Source organism: Malania oleifera, chromosome 12 (genome assembly GCF_029873635.1).
Source record: "Malania oleifera isolate guangnan ecotype guangnan chromosome 12, ASM2987363v1, whole genome shotgun sequence".
NCBI classification, from domain to species: domain Eukaryota; kingdom Viridiplantae; phylum Streptophyta; class Magnoliopsida; order Santalales; family Ximeniaceae; genus Malania; species Malania oleifera.
Window position 1 is genome coordinate 4,738,848 of NC_080428.1, and position 23,690 is coordinate 4,762,537.

The 23,690-nt window shown below is 35.2% G+C and overlaps 1 protein-coding gene across 1 annotated transcript in view; it reads left to right on the forward strand.

Annotated features, from left to right (window-relative positions):
• The first annotated feature begins 508 nt into the window (after positions 1-508).
• Positions 509-23,690, forward strand: part of LOC131143772 (nuclear cap-binding protein subunit 1) — a 110,850-nt gene continuing 87,668 nt past the window's right edge. Inside the window, exons 1-4 of the mRNA XM_058092085.1 lie at positions 509-896; positions 1,104-1,163; positions 2,146-2,202; positions 12,315-12,386. Coding sequence (XP_057948068.1) covers positions 813-896; positions 1,104-1,163; positions 2,146-2,202; positions 12,315-12,386 — 273 coding nt within the window. The 5' untranslated portion in view covers positions 509-812. The remainder of the gene's footprint in view (positions 897-1,103; positions 1,164-2,145; positions 2,203-12,314; positions 12,387-23,690) is intronic.

Here is a 23,690-nt window from a genome sequence, read left to right on the forward strand (position 1 = left end):
TTTATATTAAAGGAAAAAACATGATAATTTCAACCTAAACTCTGATACCAAATGTAAGAATTTATTCTGTTATTTTTGTTGAAATTATAGAATGTTTAATTATCATGATATTCACATATTTTCCTTTATGCTGAAAACTAAAGAATCCATAAACAGACATACTTGGATGAGTCATGATGTAAACTAATCTTTGAAAAAGACTTGTAGGAATCGTTTCTCTCGCAAAACCTTTTTTCTATTTCTATTATTCACCAAATCATATGAGTAAACGAATGAGAGAAAGACCGGTGGATATATATATATATAGCTATTATCTTGCTTTCCATAAAAGTAGACTTTAATAGAAAAAAAACACTTCCACTTCCTCATTTAACTCATAACATTTTGAAAGTCCAAAACTACCTTATTCTATTCGTCCAAAATATCGATGGCTTTCCATTTCATGTGTACTTTGTGAATCGAGCGTAATTTGCATATATGTTAAAAAAGAGAAAAAAGACAAATTGGCGAATGTTGCGTACAATGGGGACCTTAGGGTGACGCTCTCGAATTCCAGCCCATTTCGAGCTATGCTCCGAGAACCAAGTTCCATAATAAAATCCATCCCGCGAGACGTTTAAACCCTCTCCGAGTCCCACCTTCCCTCCCTCCCTCCCTCCGCCCTTTAGGTTCTGTAGATTATCTTCTTGAAAAGGAAAACCAGTCTTTGCCGTCAATCTCTCTCTCTCTCTCTCTCTCTCTCTCTCTCTCTCTCTCTCTCTCGCTCGCTCTCTGTAGTTTTCTCTGTTGAGAGCTGTGGATAGCAGGTGGAGATGAGCAGTTCGAGAAGTCTTCTTCTACGGATCGGCGATAAATGCCCCGAGTATGGCACCAATGCTGACTTCAAAGAGCACATTGTGAGTACTGCTTTACTTTCTCTCGCTCGCCCTTCTGCTTCCTTTTCTTCTCAGTATTCTCAAAACCCTAGTTTTGCATAGTAAACTTACCGTGTGTTACTGCCGAACCCAATTCCATGCTCTCTCTGCGTTTGTCTCTGCTGCGGCATTACCATGTGCACTGCACGTGATATGCATGTCATTTATATTTCTAATATGTAATTGCAGGAAACATGCTTTGGCGTAGTTCGCCGGGAGTTAGAGCACTCCAAGGATGAAATTTTGCCTGTAATGTTCTCTTCTCCCCCCTTCTTATCGTTTTCCCATTTCTGTTTGCATTTATACTTATACATTAATATTTTTCACTGCACTGTACTATGATCAAGAAATAAAATTTATAGTTGGACAAACAATAAGTTATTTGGGGGCCCTTTATTAGGAATTTCTCTGTGATGCACATATATATTGTTGCACATGCATGAACGAATGTATGAATTATGCATGTATGTATGCCAAATAGTCCACTAACGCCTAGGTGGTGATACCTTTTTGTGTGGCTCAATTTTAAAAAATAATCTTGACCATTTGATTGAAAGTTCATCTTATTGCATGAAAAAATGCGGGCTCCATTTGATGATTAGTGAACCCCTAGTCAAGGTGGTCAAAATTCTATTTATATTTTTAAGTATACTCAAGGATTTTGTTTGGTAGTATAGATTTTGGGACTTGTATGTGGATTTGTGTGGATTTGGATGCAATGCGATTCAATTTTATATTGCATTCTGTTCAAATCCACAAAAATCCAAAATTAAGATCTAAACTCTAGATTCCCAAACTTTTGTTAAGTTTCATTGCATTGATCAAGCATCATCCAATTTTTATGGAACTCATATTCAATGAGAATCTAGGCATGGGATATACTTTCAATTCAATGAAGGACATCTTTTTAGCTGTAGGCCCTACAAAAAGGAGTCACCAAACATTGGTGACACCAAGGAGAGGTAATTTTGTTTTTAGTAACCAACAATGTGAAATATTCATATATATGAAGTAAACCTAGTGGATGTTCACCGTGCTTACTTCAGTTTTAATTGTTTGAGACTTTCTTACTAACGTCTTCCATTTTTTCCTTAAATTAATTTGGATTAGGTAAAATTTGTGTATGTCCTTCTTTTCGACCTCTTTTTCTATTTTTGGTTTGCATTGCGGGAATGTTGGATTGATTTGTTGATAATTGTTTTTGACGTGCTGATATCTTTTTTTGTGACAGTTCTTTCTCCAATGTGCTGAACAATTGCCTCACAAGATTCCTTTATATGGGACATTGGTGAAGTTCATATTCATCTTTATTCTCTTTTTAAATATTGTGGTTTTCCCCTTCTCCTGCATTTGTGTGGATATTTGGCTGTACGATTTGTGCTTTACATTTGAAATGTGCATGTTTGTGTTTGAAGTGAAATTGTATTGTTATGAAGCAGCTATATGCAGAGTGCTTTGAGAATCTTTTCACCTACTTGGTACCATTTTTGACCTCAGTCCCCTTGGCCCATTTTTTTTTTTTTTTTCAAAAAAAGTGGAAGGAAAAAATTTTGCATCTTTGGAACTTTTCAAAGAGTTCAAAATGGATTTGAAATTTTACTAAATGAATCATGGATCTACGCATGATTCGGCTGAAGTGTCTGATTCCAGGAGACTATGGAAGTTGGATTTGGATTGTAGTTTTAAGTAACAACAACATAGCATAATGGTAATGGATGTAGCAGGACATGAATTTATTTCAAGCATACACATACTTGTCTACACTCTGTTGTGATGCACTCAACATCCTAATCACTTTACACATAGTCGGTCTCAAGCTCGGGTAAAGGAAGAGGGTTGCGTTAAATAGCTGATAGCTAGCTTAAAACTTTTTAGATCTCTATGGTATGAATCCTTACCATTGGGGCATTCCCATTGAGCTATGTATTGCACTTATGCCACTTGGGTGTAGCAAAAAAATGGACAAGGGTGAGTTATGTCATCTTGAAGTGATGTGCTGTGTAATCGCTTGTGTATGGTGTCAAATATGTGAGGGTTTGTACATCATTTTGGATGTGGGCGGGTAAAGAAGTTAGTTCACTTGGGTTAGATTAGAATAGAGGGATTCTTATGGGAAAAGCATAGAGATAGTTGACTTTAGAAGAAAAATTAATGTAATTTTCCTTTAAGAAATTGAGTGGGTAGGGGAGAATGCTAGAGAAATTGAAAAATTAGGATTTTGAAATTGTTACATTGGAAAAGGGAAAAATGTAAGAATGGGTAGGAATTCTTGTAGACAAAGACCTAAAAGATAGTGTTAAAGATGTTAGAATCATAAAAATCAAGATGGTCTTAAGTCGAGATATTAAATGCCTTTAGTGCTTATGCTCCTAAAATAGGCTTAGTAGAAAACCTTAAAAGATAATTGGGAAGATATGGGCTTTATTATAGTTTATACCAAGTGCTGAGAAAATATTCGTAGGAGCTGTTTGGCGCCCTTGTCGCTTTTTAAAAGGACCTTTTAAGGAATTGATGAAAAAGAGATGATTGAGATTGTTACAAAAACTGTTACCCCCCCACAAAAAAAATGTGAAAAAGGAGTTCTTAGAAACAAAATGGTGGCTTTGGGTGTTAGGTAAACAATTTGTGAAGTTCTTAAAAGTACTTAAAATGACTGAAATGGATATGTATTTTTAAGGAATGTAATTAATGCATTGGTGATTTTGTTATATTGGGAACTAAGGAAAACAATAGAATTGAATAATTTGTGGGAAAGAAGGATAGCTTCTAGCTTTTAAAAGCTCCCCCTCAAAAAGGGCTAAAATATGGATTTTTAAAGCTGGAAAAGCTTTTTACTAAACACGTTACACTTAGATTTTACTTTTAAAAAGGAAAAGTTGAGGGAAAAAAAGGGTGGCCAAACTCACACTAGGTGGTGGAGTTTGAAGGGAGAAAATAAAGTAAAATGTAAAGATAAATTGAAAAAGGGTGATTGAACAATAGGGGATAAGATAGATGTGATCACTCCGTGGAATAGGATGGCTAACACTATTAAAATAGAAAAATAGATTTTAGGTGAATCTAGTGGAAGATTCTCATGTAGTAAAGAAGGTTTCTCCTGTAGTAAAGAAGGTTGCTCGTGGGCTCAAGATGTCCAAAAAGCTGTAAAGGTAAAAAAGAATTTGCTATAAAACATGACAAAATTGTAGAAATATAAAAAACCTTGAAAGCATAAAGAGACAAGAAAAGATGCAAAAAAGACCATTAATGAAGCTAAGCATGGAGCTTATGACAATTTATATGCTAGACTAGATACAAAAGAAGGGGAAAGAGACACATATAAACTTGCTTGAGCTAGAGAAAGAAAGTGAAAAGATTTAGGTAATATAAAATGTATAAAGGATGAGAACGATAATGTTTTGGTTAAAGAAGAAGACATAAAAGCATGGTGGCATAGATATTTTAATAAGCTGCTTAATGAAAACCAAATTGAAAGCTTAACGTAGAAGTGAAAAATGAGAAAAAGACCCCCGAAATTGCTTATAGCACTTATCACTTAAAATTAGTACTTTTACAAAAAAAGTGGCGTTTGATTTGTACTATAGCAAACATTTATTGCAAAAAGTGGTTTTTCAGAACTATTTTTTGAGAAGTAATCTAATATGACTTTTTGGCCATTTATAATTGGCACTATTCATAAATGGGGTCAATTTTGTAAATATAAACAAATTTAATGACTATTTTATAATTTAAAAAATACATTAGAAGCTAATGAAACGTAATTCAATTATAAAAATATATATTTTTTATTATTATTATAAACAAATTTAGTGGCTATTTATAAAAATACATTATTTCATTATGTATTATAATATATGAATTATTAATGAAATATAATTCAATTATGGAATGAAGAAGAAGAACCATCTATTAATTTAAACTAATGTTAAAAATTTAAAATACTAATTAAATTAATAATATTATTTTAACATAAATTAATATGATAATGATATGTTATAAATGTAAATTAAGAACAAGATTATTGTTAATCAAAGAACAATATTATATTATTTACTTATTAAAAATATTTAAATGTTAATTAAAAATAACAGTTAACATAATTATTATTTAAATTGCTACTTAAAAATTAATCGTATATTATTTTGTTACACATTATAACCTATTAATTATTACTAACATATAATTAAATTATGGAATGAATAAAAAAACCATCTATAAATTTGAATTAACATTAAATAAACTAAAAATTTTAATTTAGTTATTAATACTATTTTTAAGATAAATTAATGTAATAATCATATGTTATAAATATAGATTAATAACAAGATTATTGTTAATTAATAAATAATATTATATTATTTTAGTTAATGGAAAATATTTAAATTTTATGCTTGGAAGATCAACAACAGAAGCTATTTATCTTTTAAGAAGTTTAATGGAAAAGTTTAGGGAAAAGAAGAGGGACTTGCATATGGTTTTTATTGACTTAGAGAAAACTTATGATAGAGTACCCAAGGAAGTTCTTTGGTGGGTCTTAGAAAAGAAGGGAGTTTGCGGTAGATATACGAAGGTCATTAAGGATATGTATGATAGAGTAGTGATTAGTGTTAGGACTATAGGAGGAGAATCAAGAGATTTTCCAATCACAATAAGTGTACATGAAGGTTCTACTTTGAGTCCTTATCTTTTTGCTTTGGTAGTTGATAAACTAATTAGGAATATCCAAAATGAGATCCCTTACTGTATTTTGTTTGCAAATGATATTGTGTTGATTGATGATAGTAGGAGCAGAGTGGAATCTAAGCTAGAACTTTGGAGTGTCACATTAGAGTGCAAGGGGTTTAGGATAAGTAGGAATAAGACAGAATATATGAAATGTAATTTCAATAATTTAAGGAGTAGCAATGGAGAGAAGATTAAATTTGATAATCAAAAGATTAATAGCACTAATAAATTTAGATATCTTGGATTTATTATGCAAGCTGAAGGGGAAATTGAAGAAGATATAGTAAATATAATTAAAATAGGTTGGATAAAGTGGAGGAGTGCGTTAGATGTGTTGTGTGATCGTAGAATACCCTTAAAATTAAAAGATAAGTTTTATAAGACGGATATAAGGCCAGTTGTGCTTTATGGTTCATGATATTGAACAACTAAGTAACAACTTGTACAAAAGGTTAAAGTTGTTGAGATGCGAATGTTAAGGTGGATGAGTGGTTTAACATTAAAAGATAAAGTAAGAAATGAACATATACGCAATAATTTAGGCATAACACCGGTTGAAAACAGGATAAGGAAAAGACAGCTTAGATGGTTTGAACATTTGAAATGCAGGTCTAATAGAGCACCTGTGAGGAGTGAAATTGGAATAGCTTCCCAAGAGGGGGGGTGAATTGGGTTTTAAAATTTTTATTCCCCTTCTTAGTTCTTTTGAGTTGTAACAATAATGAAAACTTAAACACCATCACAATCAACACAATAAGATCAATCACTCAATCTTTGTAACAATAGCCCTATATAAATGTGAAAATTTGCTGAACTTGTTATAAGCCCTGTATCACAATTATTCTTCTTCCTAATGTTCAGCTTTTAAATAAACTTTCATATTAATAAGTCAAGGATGATCAACCAACGTAGTCCCTTTCGGTTTCCACAATCAATGCTGATCAATCCAAAACAAATTACCTTCCGGTCTATTTAACAACCAAACATTCAGAATTGAATTTTAAAGCAACCGCACATATTATATCTTTTGCTGAAAAATAAAGAGTAGGGTAGAGAAAGAAGAACACAGGGTTTTTTACGAGGTTCGGCTTCAACACAGCCTACGTCCTCGTCCTTGGAAAAACCACCAAAGGATTCACTATTACCGTTCCTTTACCAGGCGGAACAAGACCAGTTACAAACACTCCTTGGGTAAGGTTAGAGCCTGCCTTCTCCAAACAATATCCCCTTGTTTGGTCCAACGATTTAGCACTCGAACCGTCAATTAACCTGTTACAAAGATATAAAACAAGGCGTACAAGAACTTGTTCATCAAAGATCTGATTAGTACAAATTGAAACACTATGTACTTCAATAAATTCAGAACATGAATTTCAGAATGAAGCTCTTAGAAACTTATCACCGTAGGTATCTTTCAATGGATCAATGGATGAAAGAATCAACAACTTGATGCACAAACTCAGTGAGAAACTCAGCAAAGCTTTCAGAGAATTTCGTGAGTGATGAGAGCAATAGCACACTTTTAGAATTTTAGTAGACTTTGAGAGAGAATGAGAGCTGAATTGATTTCTTGGTGTCTAAAACAATGATCCTTGAGGGTATTTATAAAGGTAGAAAGACTCCTTGCTTGTTGCCTAAGTGTACTTAGAGTTGTTTCCAAGTTTTAAAAATATTTAAGCTTCAAATAATTTGAATTTCAAAAAATATATCCGTTGGAAATTTGAAAACTGCCGCGAGCCAGACGACTGTGAAGTCCTGGTAGTCGTTTGTCCATATATTATAACTAGAAAATTCATAGGCAAAGAGGTGGCAGTCGTCTGTCCCTTGATTGGCAGTCGTCTGTCACTAGAATAATGTAATTTTAATACAACTCAGTAGGGTGGCAGTCGTCTATCAAAACCTTGACAGTCGTTTGTTAGACTTCTGTCTTTAGTTAAAATACTCTAAGTTTGCCAGTCGACTGTCAACTGAATTTTCCTCATTCCGACATATTTTTAAGTTCTCTCTTCTTTGCTCAATTACTCTCGGAATATGAACTTTGTTTAACTTTGAAAAACTTGTTCCCAAGTTTTATACTAAGGTCTCTACGTCTCTTTGCCTAATGAGCTTCAAAATGAAAAATTCATATTTGAATACACTTAGAAGTACTAATAGAAACTTTATCCTAAGCTTATTTGACATTTTCTTTGAGTCTTTTCAATGCTGTTCTTCAATCTTTCAAACTTCTATGAGCTTTCATTGTGGATCTTTGGTATTCACATGTGACTTTCCTTGTTCCATAATCCTTGTAAGATTTTAGGTGAGATTTGAACAAATCATCTTTGCCTGTAATCATATCACTTGAAAAATCATTAAATAACTTTACTTTGTTATAATCAAAACCAAGAGTTTGTAAGCCTAACTAGGCCAACAAGGAGGAGTGAGTTAGTTATTGTTTTTGACATGAAAAGGGGTAGGGGTAGATCTAAAATAACTTGAAATGAGGTAGTGAGGAAGGATTTAGCAGTCCTTAGTCTCATAGGGGAAAATGCTCTTGATCAGGTGAATTGGCAAGAAAGGATTCATGTAGCCAACCCCATGTAGTGATACTTGAGGCTTGTTTATTGTTGCAGAGAATATTTAAATTTTAATTAGAAAATTAATATAAATATCATTTAAAATTTTAATTATAAAAGTAGTAATATTTTTATTTAAAATATATTTTAAAATACATACTAGTTATTATTATTCAATTTTGATTTGAACAAGGATTGTTTATCAACATTAAATAAATTAAAAATTCAAATTCAATTAATAATATTATTTTTATTATAATTTAATATGATAGTAATATGTTATAGATATACATTAATAACAAGATTATTATTAATTAAAAATGATAATCTTATATTATTTTTTAATAGAAATATTTAAATTTTAATTATAAATAATTAAAATAATTATTAATGAAATTGTTAATATATATTAATATTTATAATTAAAAAAATGTTTAAAAATAATCATATAGCATTCTATAATAAAAGGACGTATCCAAATACCACTTATTTTAAACACAACTAAATATCACCTATAATTTTTTAGCACTTTTCTAGTTCAACACTTATTTTCACTTATTAAATTTAGCACTTTTTCTGAAAAGCACTTCTACATAAGTGGTTCCAAAGTATCCCTAAAAATATGAGATTTATTTGCAAAATTAGAGTCACTAAAGTTAGGATGACTTTAAAGAAAATGAAAAGTGAGAAATCTATATGATTGGATAACATCCTAATTGAAGTTTGGAAATGTCTAAGGGATCATGTAAGTGTATGGTTAAGTAATATGTTTAGAACTATTATAAAGACCAAGAAAATGTTGGAGGAATGGAGGAAAAGCACGTTAATACCTATATGCAAAAAGAAAGGTGATATTCAAAATTGTAATAATTATCGTGGATTTATACTTATGAGTCATATGATGAAACTGCGGAAAAGGGTAGTTGAATAAAGGATAAGATTAGAAACGAGGGTCTAAGAAAAATCAATTTGGTTTTATGCTTGGGTGATTGACAGCAAAAACTATTTATCTTTGAAGAAGATTAATGGGAAAGTTCAGGTAAAAAAAAAGAGACTTGCATATAGTTTTTATTAACATAGAGGAAGCCTATAATAAAGTACCTAGGGAGGTTTTATGGTGAGTTTTAGACAAGAATGGACTATGCAGTTGGTATATTGATGTCATTAAAGATATGTATGATAGAGTAATGGCTAGTGTTAGGACTGTGAGAGGAGAGTCTAGAGAGTTTCCAATCACAATAGGTGTATGTCAAGGTTCTACTTTGAGCCCGTATCTTTTTGCCGTAGTGATTGATGAACTCACTACGAATAATCAAAACGAGATCTCATGGTGCATGTTGTTTACATATGATATTATTTTGATTGGTAAAAGTAGGAGTAAAGTAGAGTCTAAGTTAGAACTGTGGAGAATAGCTTTAGAGTCTAAAGGTTTTAGAATAAGTAGAAATAAGATGGAACATATGAAATGTAATTTTAGCCATGTAAGAAGTAATACTGAGTAATAGTGGAAATAAGATTATACTTGATAATCAAGAAATTAATAGCACTAGTAGATTTTGATACCTTGGATCTATTAAGAAAGTGGAAGGGAGAAATTGAAGAGGATATAATACATAAAATTAAAGCAGGTTGGGTAAAATGGGGGAGTGCTTGGGCATGCTGTGTGATCGATAGAACGCCCTTAAAATTAAAAGGGAAGTTCTATAGTACGGATATAAGACCAACCCTGCTCTATGGGTTAGAATGTTGTGCAATTAAGGAATAACATATCTAAAAAGTGAAAGTTGCTGCATGAATGCTAAGGTAGACGAGTGGTATGACAATAAAGGATAAAGTAAGAAGCAAGCATATTCACTGTAAGGCGTAGCACCAGTGGAAGATAAGATTAGGGACATGTGGCTTGTATGGTTCAAGCATTCAAAACGCAGGCCAAGTAGTGAACCAGTGAGGAGGAGTGAGCGAGCTATTGTTATTGGTATTAGAAAGGGTAGGGTTATACCTAAAATAACATGTAATGAAATAATTAGGAAGGATTTAATAGTGCTTAAGATGATTGAGGAAAATGCCTTCGATTGTATGAATTGGCAGAAAAGGATTCATGTAGCCATCCTCACCTACTGGGAGTCTAGTACATAAGGCTTGTTGTTGTTGTTGTTGTTGTTGTAAGATTATATTTTTTCTTAACTAAGAGGGTAGATCGTTAATCATGTAAAGATTGTAAAGTTATCCCAAGTAAAGGTCGTTGATTGCATTTTGTTTTTGGGAGAAATTTTCCATGATCATGTAAATTGATGAAAAAGGATTTGTGTAGCCGACCCCACCTAGTGGGACTTAAGGCTTGGTTTATTATAATTGTTGTTGTTGTTGTACATCCTTGTTTATATTGGTATATTTGCATGTTTTAAGCCCTTAACCATTCTTAGAAAGATTTTCAATGCATTTAGGGTCCTCTAGATCTACTTACTAACATGGTTTACTGAGGATAAGACATTTTATACTGGCTTTTGAATGATTTTGAGAGCAAATGATATATATATTTTTCTCATCTCAGAAATCACATGAGTGATAAGTAAATCAATAAAATAAAATATGTTAGCTTGTAATATGTCATAATCTATGAATCTATTAGGCACATAAAACAGTAGAAAACAAGTTCCATCAAAGTAGTGAAAAAATAATAAATTTTGACCAAGTATAACCTAAGATTTAACATTACAATATTATAACCACAAAGTTTATTGTTAAAAAATATGTTATTAACTTGAACAACACAAAAGCTGGGAAGGATAAGATTGTTTAAGTTGATCAATTTAAGAAAGGGAGATCAAGTTTCTAATATTATCAAAATAATAAAAGTGTTAATAGTACATTGTTCAATGTTCATATCAAATTGTTAATAATGCACCTCTTGTGAATTTTACAAAAAATTAATAATTTTGTGATTTTATCATCTTTGTTATGACCTTCGCCTGCCCTTCCTTTTCACATAGTTGATTTGAATTGGTTTATGCCCATGGTTTCTAAAATTTTGATCTGGATCATATGATCATATTTTATCAAAATGATCCTGAGCACATATAGAATCGCTAATTGGTAGGATTGGAGTAGGATCAGTAGAATTGTAGTAGGATCATAAGATCCTGCAATACATCATATTTTTAACCTTTTGTCAAATTACTTGTACCATAGCCTTGTATAACTTGTAAAAGGGTTGGACAAAGTGATTTAGTTTATCTATTAACAAAATTAAGGACTCAGAAATTTATTTTAGATTGATGTTCATTAAGTGATTCCAACATCAAACATCAATATTTAGGTTGAGCATATGCATAGATATTTAATACATTAACACATTGGGTGGTAATAATGATGATTATGCTGATCTTGTTGATATTGATGAATCAAATACTCGTTTGAATCTTGATACCAATTTCGAGCAAGGGTGATAGTTTTACTTTTGTTATTTGTTTGGTAATTTTAAATATATTTTAGATGTTCATGTTGTATGGTTGTTTGTTGACTAATATGTGGTAAAATGATGTTTTTTTTTAGTCCCCCAAGTTTTTATCCTGTTTTCATTGTAAGCTGATTTGATTGTGTGAAGAAATCAACAGCTTGAACTCTTGAGCTCTTTGTTACATGTGGCTCTACCTTATAAGCTACTTGCTATTTTTAGTCTTGGAAACTTTATGGACAATTTTTGAGGTTTATAAAATTTAAATTGTGAAAAATAAATATAAATGCAATTTTAATATTTATTTTATGTTGCCAGTAGAATCTTATGTCCAAGGATCCCATCCTGCCAATTAATAATTCTGTGCAGGATCCGGATTAGCAACTTTTTTTATTGCTGGGCTTTCTATTGCAATCTGCAAATGCCCAGAAAATTTTGAAGAGAGGAAAACCTATTTTCTCTTTATTAAAATGCCATCTCTTGCTATTATATATATGCATGAATCTTATATGCTTAGCATTTTATGGACTTTCCTTGTACTGTTTTTTAAGATCTCTTGAAATGGATTTTTTCCACATGTTAGCAAAGTGTAAGGATTCTAATGCTCTCTCTCTCTCTCTCTCTCTCTCTCTCTCTCGCTCTCTCTCTCTCTCTCTCTCTCGTCAGATTGGTTTGCTGAACTTGGAAAATGAAGACTTCGTTAGAAAAGTAGTGGAGAATACTCAAACTAATTTGCAGGTTAGCAAATCCCATCTTTACAGGCAGCAAGCTTGATTTTTCTTATTCTTGAATTTTTAGGTTTTTAGTCTCGATTCAGTTCACAATTTGTTCCTTTCTTAAGTTTTTCCAGCTGATTTTGCTATGTCAATTTAAAAGTAGGCTTGATGTAGGACAGGGAGAAAGGAAGACAAGGAGGAAGAAAGAGAGAAGGAGAAGTAAGGGGAGGAAAAAGAAGAAAGAAAAAGGAAGAAGGAAGATGGAGATTGAGCATAGAGAAGAAAGAGTCGATTGGAAGTTTTTATGATTGAATTTGAATTGCCAATTCTCAATTGCCAAATATGAACTAAATCTTCCTCCGCACCCACACAAGTATTTGAATGCTATTGCTAAGTGAAGGAAATTTTAGTAAAACAAATGTGGCAAAACAACTGTAGTTAACTAGATATTACAAAACAAAAATAGTTTGCACATTTAACTCATAAGTCATAGTTTTCCAATCCTGCACTTAAAAAATAGGTGTGTTGAATAGGTGGTCTGAAGCCTATGCCTGAAATAGATGTGTCAGATAGGCATTCTATGTGATTGAAAGGAATTCAACTTTGGAGAGTCCGACGGGAATTTCCATTCTTTATGTATTCGTTTTTTTGGATAGAGAGAGAGGAAGTACATTGATAGAGAAAAATGAACAAAACAGGAGAATAAGTATTCCTCCTAAAAAACAGAAAAAAACAAAACTAGAACAGCAAAACAATTAATACAAAACAACAAAACAATCATGCTGATCATCTTCAAAACACATTCCCTTGAAACAACCATCAGCAACAGCCCATAAAGATGCCAAATGTTGAATCTTATCCCAAACCAAAACCCAAGAAGTCTTCTTCCCCTTAAAAAACATCCAAATACCCCACGACAAAAAACAAACTGCATCTCGTTAGAGCAGACCTGTCTTTGCTCCTTCCAAAACCCAAAGAAATAGCCACATTTCCACTCTGGATTCTGGCTAAATCCAACTTTCCTCGGTAGGACAAAAAAGCTTGTTCCAAATCATCCAAGAGAATGAACAATGCAAAAACAAATGCGAGGCAGTCTCAAAACTATCAAAGCAAAGAAGACACATACTGAAATAATGCCGTAGAAGGCTTCCTACTTTGCAACATATTGTTAGTGATAACTCTTTTAAGAGCAACTAAAAGCCCTCATTTTAAAGGGAACTTTGGGCCTTCAAAATTATATGAAGAAAGAAAAATGCATGTTCTTGAGTCAAGGACTCAAAGAAAGAATTGCGAGAAAATTCTGTTGAAAGACTCCAACACCCTCTTCCTCACATCCTCCCTATTGGAAGGACGACAACCCTTCAACCATGTCAACATAGAGTTCAAGTGTCCTAAATTATCAGAATCCCCTTGCAGCCCTTTGGGAAGGAACTTGTACTCAAAAACTTCCTTAATGAGCCCTTTCTTCCTCACATCCCCTAGTCCTCTCACAGTCCAACTAATTATCTTCATAATTTAACAAGTTTACCCTTCTTCCAATACCCTTAACTCCCCCATAATTGATAGAATTGGCCAACTTATTCAAATCCTTTTGCACTTTATTTTTCTCCTTCTTATAGGTCCTAGGAAAGACCACCACTTTCAATTCCTCCTCGAAAGGATTCACTACCTTAATACCCCCATCCCTGGAAGGTGTTCTTGTGGGTCACAGTTTCCCCTCTCACTCTCCAATGGATTAGTGGTCTATTAGAATCCTCCCTTTGGCATAAATTATTTTTAGTAATTTGCAGCATATTAGGAACAGATAGAGTATCATTTTGAGAATTTAAAACTTTTATTTTTACCTTATTTGATTCAATCACAACATTATCCACATCATTATTAGAGGCAGACACAATAGGGACAATGAGTTGACAAAATCCTAGTGAGAAGGGACATTGTTGGAGTGGTCTCATGAAAATTCTTTCTGTAATCCATGTAGCATCTAAAGCAGGTTGGCCCTCCAATAAATCAAATACCATTGAAAGCCACCATGAAGAGAACTAGCAAATTCATTATCTAGAATAGCCTCCCCTTTATTTTACGGGTTTGAAAAGTGGGTTGTGCAATAAAAAATTTTCAGTTTGCTAGAAGATAAGTGAGAGGTTCAAAGGTGCCTCAATGATGTATTATGCCTCAAACAAAGGTCAATGATCATATGATTAGGGAAATCAAACAATTATGCATTAGGTCCAAGTTTTCTAATGATGGAGAATGGCCAATGGCACGTGCACATAGGTTTTTGAGGCATTTTTTGATAGAGTTAATGCCTTCTGCGAACCATGATATTGTCATCCGCATAAAATTCTTTTGCGCTACCATGCAACATCATCGCTAAGTTTATAGTCTATAATTTCATAATACATCTATGCCTAACCTTAGCATGCAACCAATGGGTGTGACAAATAGAACTTAGAAATACAAACATGTGGTTGTAAATGGACAAAGCCAACACATGCATGGATATCATAGGTCGAACACTTCACATGTTGTGAAGGGCCGTGCGACGCTAGCTAAGACACTCTTGCTTAACTAGTCAGCCAAAGTATGCCATGGTCTACCACAAGAATACATTCACAATAGTTGAATGAAAAGTAAGTGGAAATTGTAAACAATTCATGTAAGCAAATGACAAGTAGGTGGTAAACTTGAAACAATGTAATTCATAAAACCTCCATAGGCAATGTGTGTTTAGCAAGGAAGGCAAGTAGTCTAAATGCGTTTAACAAATGCTAGTGAGTTTTTACAAGACTGATGAACACTCACCTTCCCCTAAAAAGCTTTATATGCTATTTTAACTCTGATACTAGGAAACATCAAAATGACGGAGAAGTCATACTCCCAATTTACACTAGGTCATAAACATACTCAAAGGGTAAAACCTACTATGCACACAAGATGAGCAGTTACATGCAAGCATAATGCCTTGAACAAGCTTGACTCTCGACATTCTCGCTCACTTATGTGTACATTCGTTGTAGACTTTGACGTTAGGTACCCTTCAACTTTGTCCATGAATGGTTTCAAGTCTTGTGCTGACATCTAACTGATTTCTTCGTCTCCAAGGCCTTTCCACTTCACTGAGAATTTGTGTTGCTTCTTCCCTAATGATGTGAACTCTCTGTCTGCAAGAATGACTACAACTTCTCTTCTATCATGTTGCGCTCTTCAATGGTGCTTTGCTTGACTGACTTTTGCTTGTACCTTCAGTGTTGGTGTTGAACAGCTTGAGGCAGTTGACGTGAAACACATGATGCACTTACATCCAAGCCAAAGGATCAACCTTGTAGGAGGCAGTCTCGACTTTAGTCAAGATGGGGATTGGTCCTTCATATTTGCGAAGTAGTCTCCTATCTTGACCCCGTAGTGACTTGATCTATTTTGGATGGAGTTTAACAAGTACCAAGTCATCCACGTTGAAGTGCAACGGTCTTCTCCCATGATCTGCCTATTGCATCCATTTGGAATCTTTCTCTAGGTAAGCTCAGGCGATCTCTGCATTCTGTTTCCATTCTTTGATGAAGATGCATGCTCTTGGACTTTTCCTCTGTATAGATCATCCACTATGTTTGTGTGAGGTAACAACGACTGCTGGCATGTAACATGCTCAAAGGAGTCATGTTGGTTGTTGAGCTCTTTTGAGCATTGAAATAGAATTGAGCCACGTCGAGTAGTTGCACCCAAATTTTTTCGTTGGCAGTGACAAAATGGTGCAAAGACTCCTTTAGTAGCCTATTGAATTGCTTCGTTTGTCCATCTGTCTATGGGTGGTAGCTTGAAGAGATGTCAAGCTGTGAACTAAGTTATGTCTAGAAGTTCCTGTAAGTATGGCATCTCGGTCGCTGAGAATTTCTTGGGTTGCATCCCAATACTTCACAAGATGTTTGAAATACAATTATGCTATCTTCTTTGTCAAAAAATACTTTGGTGCAGCTACGAAAGTATAGTACTTTGAACATCTATCTATTATTATGAGTATGGACCTTGCGTCTCTAGCTCTTGGTAGGTTGGTGATGAAGTGAGACTCTTTCCCAAGGTCTCATTAGTACTTGAAGAGGTTCCAACAACCATGCCATCTTCTTTTGCTACACCTTGTCTAGCTGGCAAGTGAGACAAGTTCGGGTATACTTGATTACCTCATCATGCATGTGTGGCCAGTAGTACCGCTACTTTAACAATGCCAAAGTGCAATGCCATCCTAGATGGCCTGCTCACATGGTTCATGACACTCAACAGTGTCCTCAAATCACTAGCTCAAAGCACAAAGAGCTGGTTACCATGTGTCATTTGTGATTCATCTTCTAACTAGAATTGGTGTGCTTTGCCATTTTCCATCAACTTCACTAGGTTTTGGGCAACTAAATCTTTGACAAGGTTTTCCTTAATACACTCTTGCATCATCGTGGTAACCTTGCTTATTGTCAAGTGTGTTACTTTTTGTAAGACCTCACAAGCTTGACCCTCCTGCTTAGTGCATTTGCGACTTGGTTCATTCGACCGCCTTGTGCTCGAGTGAGAAATCAAACTTTGCCAGGAGTTTCTGCCAACGGGCTTGCTTGAGGTGATAAATTTGGCTATAGTGATTGACTTCTAAGTTATCTGTTTTCACCAGGAACTTTGATCGAAGCAAGTAATGTCATCGCGTGCGAAGGCAATGTGTCACCGCTAGCATCTCCTCTCTTGAGTTCTGTACTTTTGCTTTGTTTTATTAAGCTTATGACTCTTGTACACAACAAGATGCTCATCCTGTAATAAGACTCCACCAAGAGCATAGATTCATCTATCTGTACTCTTTACTTTGAAGGGCTTCATGACGTTCGAAAGAGCAAGTACTAGATCTCACATCATGGCTTCATTCAAGTTGTCATGACACTTCTTTGTCCAGTTCCACTAGTGACCTTTCTTTAGTAGTCCTGTTAACAGGGCAGTCTCCTCGAGTACGCCTCCACAAACTTGCGATGATAGTTGGGGAGTCCAGGGAAGGAATGCAATTCCTTCACTATCATTGGAATCTTCCACTCTTGAATAGCCCTCACTTTTTCCATATTTAATCCGGATACAACCTTGGTCAATCACATAATTGAGGAATTTGATGCCATTCATAGCGAAAGAGCAATTTCTCTCTCTTTTCACATAAAGGCTATTCTCCTTTAGCCAGTCGAAAACCTTCCATAGATGCTCTTCATGTTCCTCTAGAGTGGAACTGTAGACAACAATGTTATCTAGGTATGTTGTGACAAACTTGTCAAGGTACTCATGAAATACCTAGTTCAACAATGTGTAGAATGTTGCTAGCTTACTCATCAACCCAAAGGGCATCACCAAGAAATCATATGCCTCATACTGTGTCATCTGAGTAGTCTTTGGCTTATAACCATCATCTTCACTTGATAGTAGCTTGGCGGCAAGTCAAGTTTGGTGAAGTACTTGGCATGACTTAGTGGATCAAACAAATAAGCAATCAATGGAATGAGATACTTGTTGTGTACAATCACCTTGTTAAGTGCGTGGTAGTCCGCACACATCCTCATGTGCCCATCATGTTTCCTCTGAAATAACACCAATGCTCTGAATGGTGCTTTGGAAGAACTTATATAGTTTGCTTTCAATAACTCATCAAGTTGCTTCCTTAACTCTACTATGGAGGTGCTATCTAATATCACCTTTTAGTAGGAGGCTTCAACTCGGGTAACAACTCGATCTTATGCTCCACACCCCCTTGTGGAGGCAAGTCCTCACAACTTGATATTCATCCAACATAGCTTAGATAGCAGTAGGCACACACTCTTGGCCTACTTCTTCGTTCACCACCAATGTGGTGAGATTTGTCTAGTCACCCCTCCTCAGACCCTTCTTGAGCTGCATGGCTGAGAGGAGCTTCTCGTCGTCCTTTTTTTCTGCCTCTATAATTCCATTCCAAATATCAATTGGAAATCATCCATTAGCATGATTGTGAAATTTGCATGTCCCACCCAATGTCCAAGCTTCACATTTACTTACTTGGCTACTCCTAGAATAGGTTGAGCTTCGGAGTCATTCTCTAAGTTCAAGTTGAGTCCCTACACTTTTATCTGTGAGACAAAGTTGTGGGTAGCCTCCGTATCCACCATAACATGGGTGTTCTTCCTATTGATCCACAGATCCACAAACATTAACCCTTTTGCTTGGATAATTTTTTGCTTCTCCATTGCGTTGAGTAACTGCATTGCGCCCATCCTTAGACTTCCCTCCTCCTCCTCATCTCCTTGTGGCCCCTCCGCAATGGAAGCTTGCAAGGCATTGAACAATGATTTATGAGGGCAATCAACAACTCTATGTGGGCCTAGACATAAGAAGCATGCCATCTTATCCGTACCACTAGTTGTGTTAAACAATTGAGTCAATGAAGTTTCTTTTGAATTTGATGCCTTGGTGTTTGCTTCCCCACTTCTTGGTTTGCCTTTCTTGAAAGACGTTCCATTGTTTCACCCATACCACTCTCTTTGGACATTGTGGAACTTTTTTCATTGTAGTCAATTAAGCATTCTTTGGTAGCTTGCACGATAGGCAAATCTTGAACTCTTCATTGATGATGTTCTGCTCTTGCCCACAGTTTCAACCCCTCAAGAAAATATTGTCTTCATCTAACATGCCTCAGATATAACATCATAGTAGAAAATTATTTCACATACTCCCTGATTGTACTAGTGTACTTAAGGACTCGTAGTTTATGCTGACCATTGTACTCAACATTTTCAGAAAAGAATTGAGCTTTAGGCTCTCTCTTAAAGTATGTCTAACAATCGATGACACACCGTCCATTCTCTATTTCATCGTACTTGGTATGTTACCACACTCATCGTCACCACTCAAGTACATTGTTGTCACGGATGCTTTCACCTCCTTTGAGTCAGTCCTTGCAGTGTGGAAGCATTGTTCCATGTCAAATAAGAAGTTCTCCAACTCCTTAGCATCACGAGCATCCCCATATGCTTGGGGTTTTGACGCTTTTGTCTTCCATACTCTATCCCCACAAAGTTGGAATTTCTCATAGCACGAACCATTAGGTTCATCTTTGCATTTGGTTCACTTGTCTAGATTTGTAAAGCTTCTACTATAGTGTGGAAGTCTTTTTGATATCTCCATAATGGAATCCTATTGATGTTTTTGTCATTCCTCCAATGCATCAACATGGTCAGCAAGTTTAGCAATGTCCATGGGTACATTTTTGGCTTTCTCAACTCGTGCCTCTACCACTTCAATTCTCTTGGCATTGGTTTACATAGTCTTCTTTTGATGCTTCAGACAATCCCTAGTATGAAGTCAATTGAATTCACAAAGCAATTAACTAAGCTTTGAAACCAACTATCATGTGCTAAACACTTCACTCCTTGTGAAGGGCCATGCGACACTAGCTAAAGCACTCTTGCTTAACTAGTTTGGCTAAGTATACTGCGGTTTACCACAAGAACACATTCACAACAGTCAAGTGCAAAGTAAGCGATAGTAGTAAGCTGTTCATGTTAACAAATGACAAAAGTGATAAACATTGAAGCAACGTAATTCATTAACAAGACCTTCGTAGGCTATGTGTGTTTAATGAGGGCAGCAAGTAGGCTAAACATGTTTACAAATGTTAGTGAGTTTTACAATGATCGATGAATACTCACCATTTCCTAGTGAGCTTTCTATGCTGTTTTAGCTTTGGCACTAGGAAATGTAAAACTGATTTGAGGAGTCGTACTCCCATTTTACACTAAGGCATTGGCACACTTGATGAACAAACCTATACTGCTATTTACATGACAGTAATCCACCCCATGCAGGCAAGACAAGCAGTTATACGCATAATGCCTTGAAGTGACTTGGTTTTGTAGCTATGTATATATATGCACTCAAGAGGACTTGCTTGCGAGTCTATTCAGAGAGTTGTTATGAGCAAACTCAATGGTGCATTGCACTATGTTCTAATTGCACAATTTTTCTCTCACAACACGCCTAAGGAGATCTAACGATTTTAGTTTGACTGTTAGTTTGGAGAAGAAAAAAAGATAATATCAAATTAGTACTGTACATCTTTCAAAGTGTCTCCTAAAAATAGCCAACAAACTTGATATCTCTAGCAAACATTATGGAATTAGGCAAATCATGACAACCTCCCTAAACGACTTAGTTGCATGTGATGTATGGGAGGTCTTGTTACATGGAATAAAATTTATAATTTTGGATAATTGATCAACTGATATAGTGATTGACTCAGGGTAGGCTGTTCAAGATCGGGTGTACAAAGAGAACAAAAAAACTTTTTACTTTGTGGAATAGGAACGAGCCAAACTAAATTGCTTTGAAAATTGACCCCAAATAGACTGAATTTGGTTTAGTAGTGCTAAAAACTTAGTCGACCAGTTTGTATAGTTAAATCTACAGTTGCTAGTAAAAATTCACATAGATACAAATCTACAATAAAATCACTAAATAGTCATATGAGTAATGTAGTTTTCATGTAATACATGGTAAAAAGAATATTTCTTGTGACTATGTGGTTCAGGGACTTGTCGTTGAGGATGGCTAACTGACTTAGCTAATTAGCTGAATGGGGAGTTGAGGTTGAGGAAGTAGGAGGACTAAGAGTTTGAATTTAATGAAGAGAGGGGCTAAGGTGTTGAGGAGGCTAGTTGGGAGGTTGACGGAGGAAAAGACTAAGATTGAGAGTCAAAGACTTGAGGTCTTGAGGAGACTAAAGATTGTGAGAGTGATGAACTAATTGGAGAAGGAAGAGCCCTTAGCCCTAACCGTAACCCTAACCCTAACTCCTAAGATTGAAAGGAAAGGATTGTGGGGAGGGCCAAGGGGTTGGTCAATTGGGCCTTGGTTGGGGCATATTACATATACATATTCCATTTTACCCTTTTTTTTTTGGCAAGAAGTTCGACCTTTGGGTGGTCTAGTTTTCTAAAATCCAAAACCAATCATTGAGCCAAACATTTTTTGAATTCGAAATAGACAAATTGAACCAAATTGTTTTTTGCTTGGATTCAAAATGTAGACTGACTTAATTCGGTTTGGTTAGGTTGGTTTGAATTGATTTTTGAACAACCCTAAATCATGGTGTTGGCACTTGGACTTTGGGTAATTGAGGACCATAATCCATATTCAAGTCCCTCTTAGGTACTTGTGACCAAGAAAAAGGGGGGTATAACAACAATTATTATGTTTCCTAAATTTAGGTAACTGACGACACCTAGAGACTATGCCGGCTGCATCCCTCTTCAAAGAAGTCTAATAGAACCTATCTTGAAAGGCAATTGTCCTATCTATACCCAGTTGACTAGTTAACCCATCAGCATGTGACTCACAAGCTAGAAATCCGTGAAAAAAGTGTGGGGAATGCTTAATCTAATGCTCTGAAATAGGTAACAGTCATTGAGAAAAAGCCTTCTTTGTATTGTTGCCCCAATTCACTTCCTGAGAAATGATCTTAGAACCAAAGTTAAGTCAAAATACTCATGCTTTGTGTGCTCAAATCATATGTTCTCGACATTCATTGCATGAAGAATGTTAACAATTCTATGATATTCTCGACATTTTTGAATGATGTTTGAAGATAGAGGACAAGTGAAACAAATGTGTATTCATTAAGCAACTTTACACAACTTAGCACTCAACTTTTCTTTTCTTGTGAACTTGAATGCTGCAAAACTAGGCAGTTGAAATAGAGGACAAGGTATGCTCTAGGGTTTATCTCTTGACTTAGACTCCAGTTAACCTACCTATGAGGCATGCTGCGCAAACTTCAAGGACTTTAGCAAAGTTTGGATGCCTAAGTTAATCTCTTGAATTGCAGCTAAAGGGGTCCAATGAAACTCCCTTAGGGAGTTGTAATAGTGCAAAAACACCTACTCAATTATCTCTTGACAATTGCTAAGCCATAAAGGTTACAAACTTTAGAAATTGTCTTAGGTTGGGCCCACTTCTTAATGGCTCTAATCCTATCATACCCTGCACAGAAACTACAAAACCAAGAAAGAGAACATAGGGCTGCAAAATGGTGTACTTGAGGTTAGCATACAATTTATCTTGCCTTGGAGCAATAACAACCACTTGAAAAATGAACAAGTGTTCCTCCCCATTGATACCACCAACCATGCTTTAGTGGAGGTGTTTTGGCACTTGAGCTCTCTCTTTCTCCCTCTTCCTCACTCTCTCTTGGAAATAACCCATCTTTTATAGTTTTACTTGCTACTAGTAGAATCCTTTCACATACCGTTCCTCGCGCTTAAGCTTCTTAGGTATTGCCTATCTTTGGGTCCTCTCTAGAATATCTATTACTTGTGTATAATGAAGGCTCTCCTCCCTTCACAAGAACCCCCTCTACAGCCAAGCGACTCAAGTGTGAAGAGTGATTATGCTAGGTAATGACTAAGGGAAAATTAGGTACTCAACAAGAGGCTTCCAATGCTAACCTATTGCTAAACCTACCCATGATACTAAAAATGTGGTGCACTTGGATGTTTTTCTTGCTGAACTCCAAGAATCTTAGGATGTTGTTATCTACATGGACCAGATGATGCAAATGTTACAAATTTCTTAAGAGAAGGTGTTTGGTGTTGTCTAGAAGAAGGCGAATACTAAAATTGCTGATTGAACTATAAATATCATTAATTAGATAATTCTTGTTTCCACCTCATTTGACAATCTTGAGGGACTATTTTTGCTCCTTTGCCTACTTGTCTTTATGTGGGAACAATGGCAACTTTTCCTCATGGTTACTGGGACACGATAACATAATGTTGCTAGGCGAAGGAGATCTACTTCCTCAAATCTCATGATGGTCTCTTTAGACCCTCTTCTAGGTATTCTTATCATTGCTCTTACATCTACCACACCTTCCCCACAAGTTCAAAATGGAGGTTTACTACGCATGCTCTTATGAACCTCACTAATGTGCCTTTAATATTCTATCATATCAAATTTTGTCCCATACATTACTAAGGAGGAGTTGGGCATGATTTTGGAGAGGAAGTAGGAGCCTAGGAGTATGTTATCTCTAGTTTGGATTTTTGTTTTCCATATACAGCTTTGGTAGTTTCTAAGCCTTATTTCAAGTTTTAGCTCTTTTTTTTGTGTGGGCAAAAGAGATCAATATTATTAACATCCGAGAAGCAGAGTACATGACTTAAAGAGTACTGGGGGTCCTCCCCTAGAGGTCTAGAGTACAAAAAAAGCATAATGCACCAAAGGAATAAAAACAATACTAGTATTAATTACAAAAGAACTGCCTTTCAATCTCTTATGAGGTTGGACAATG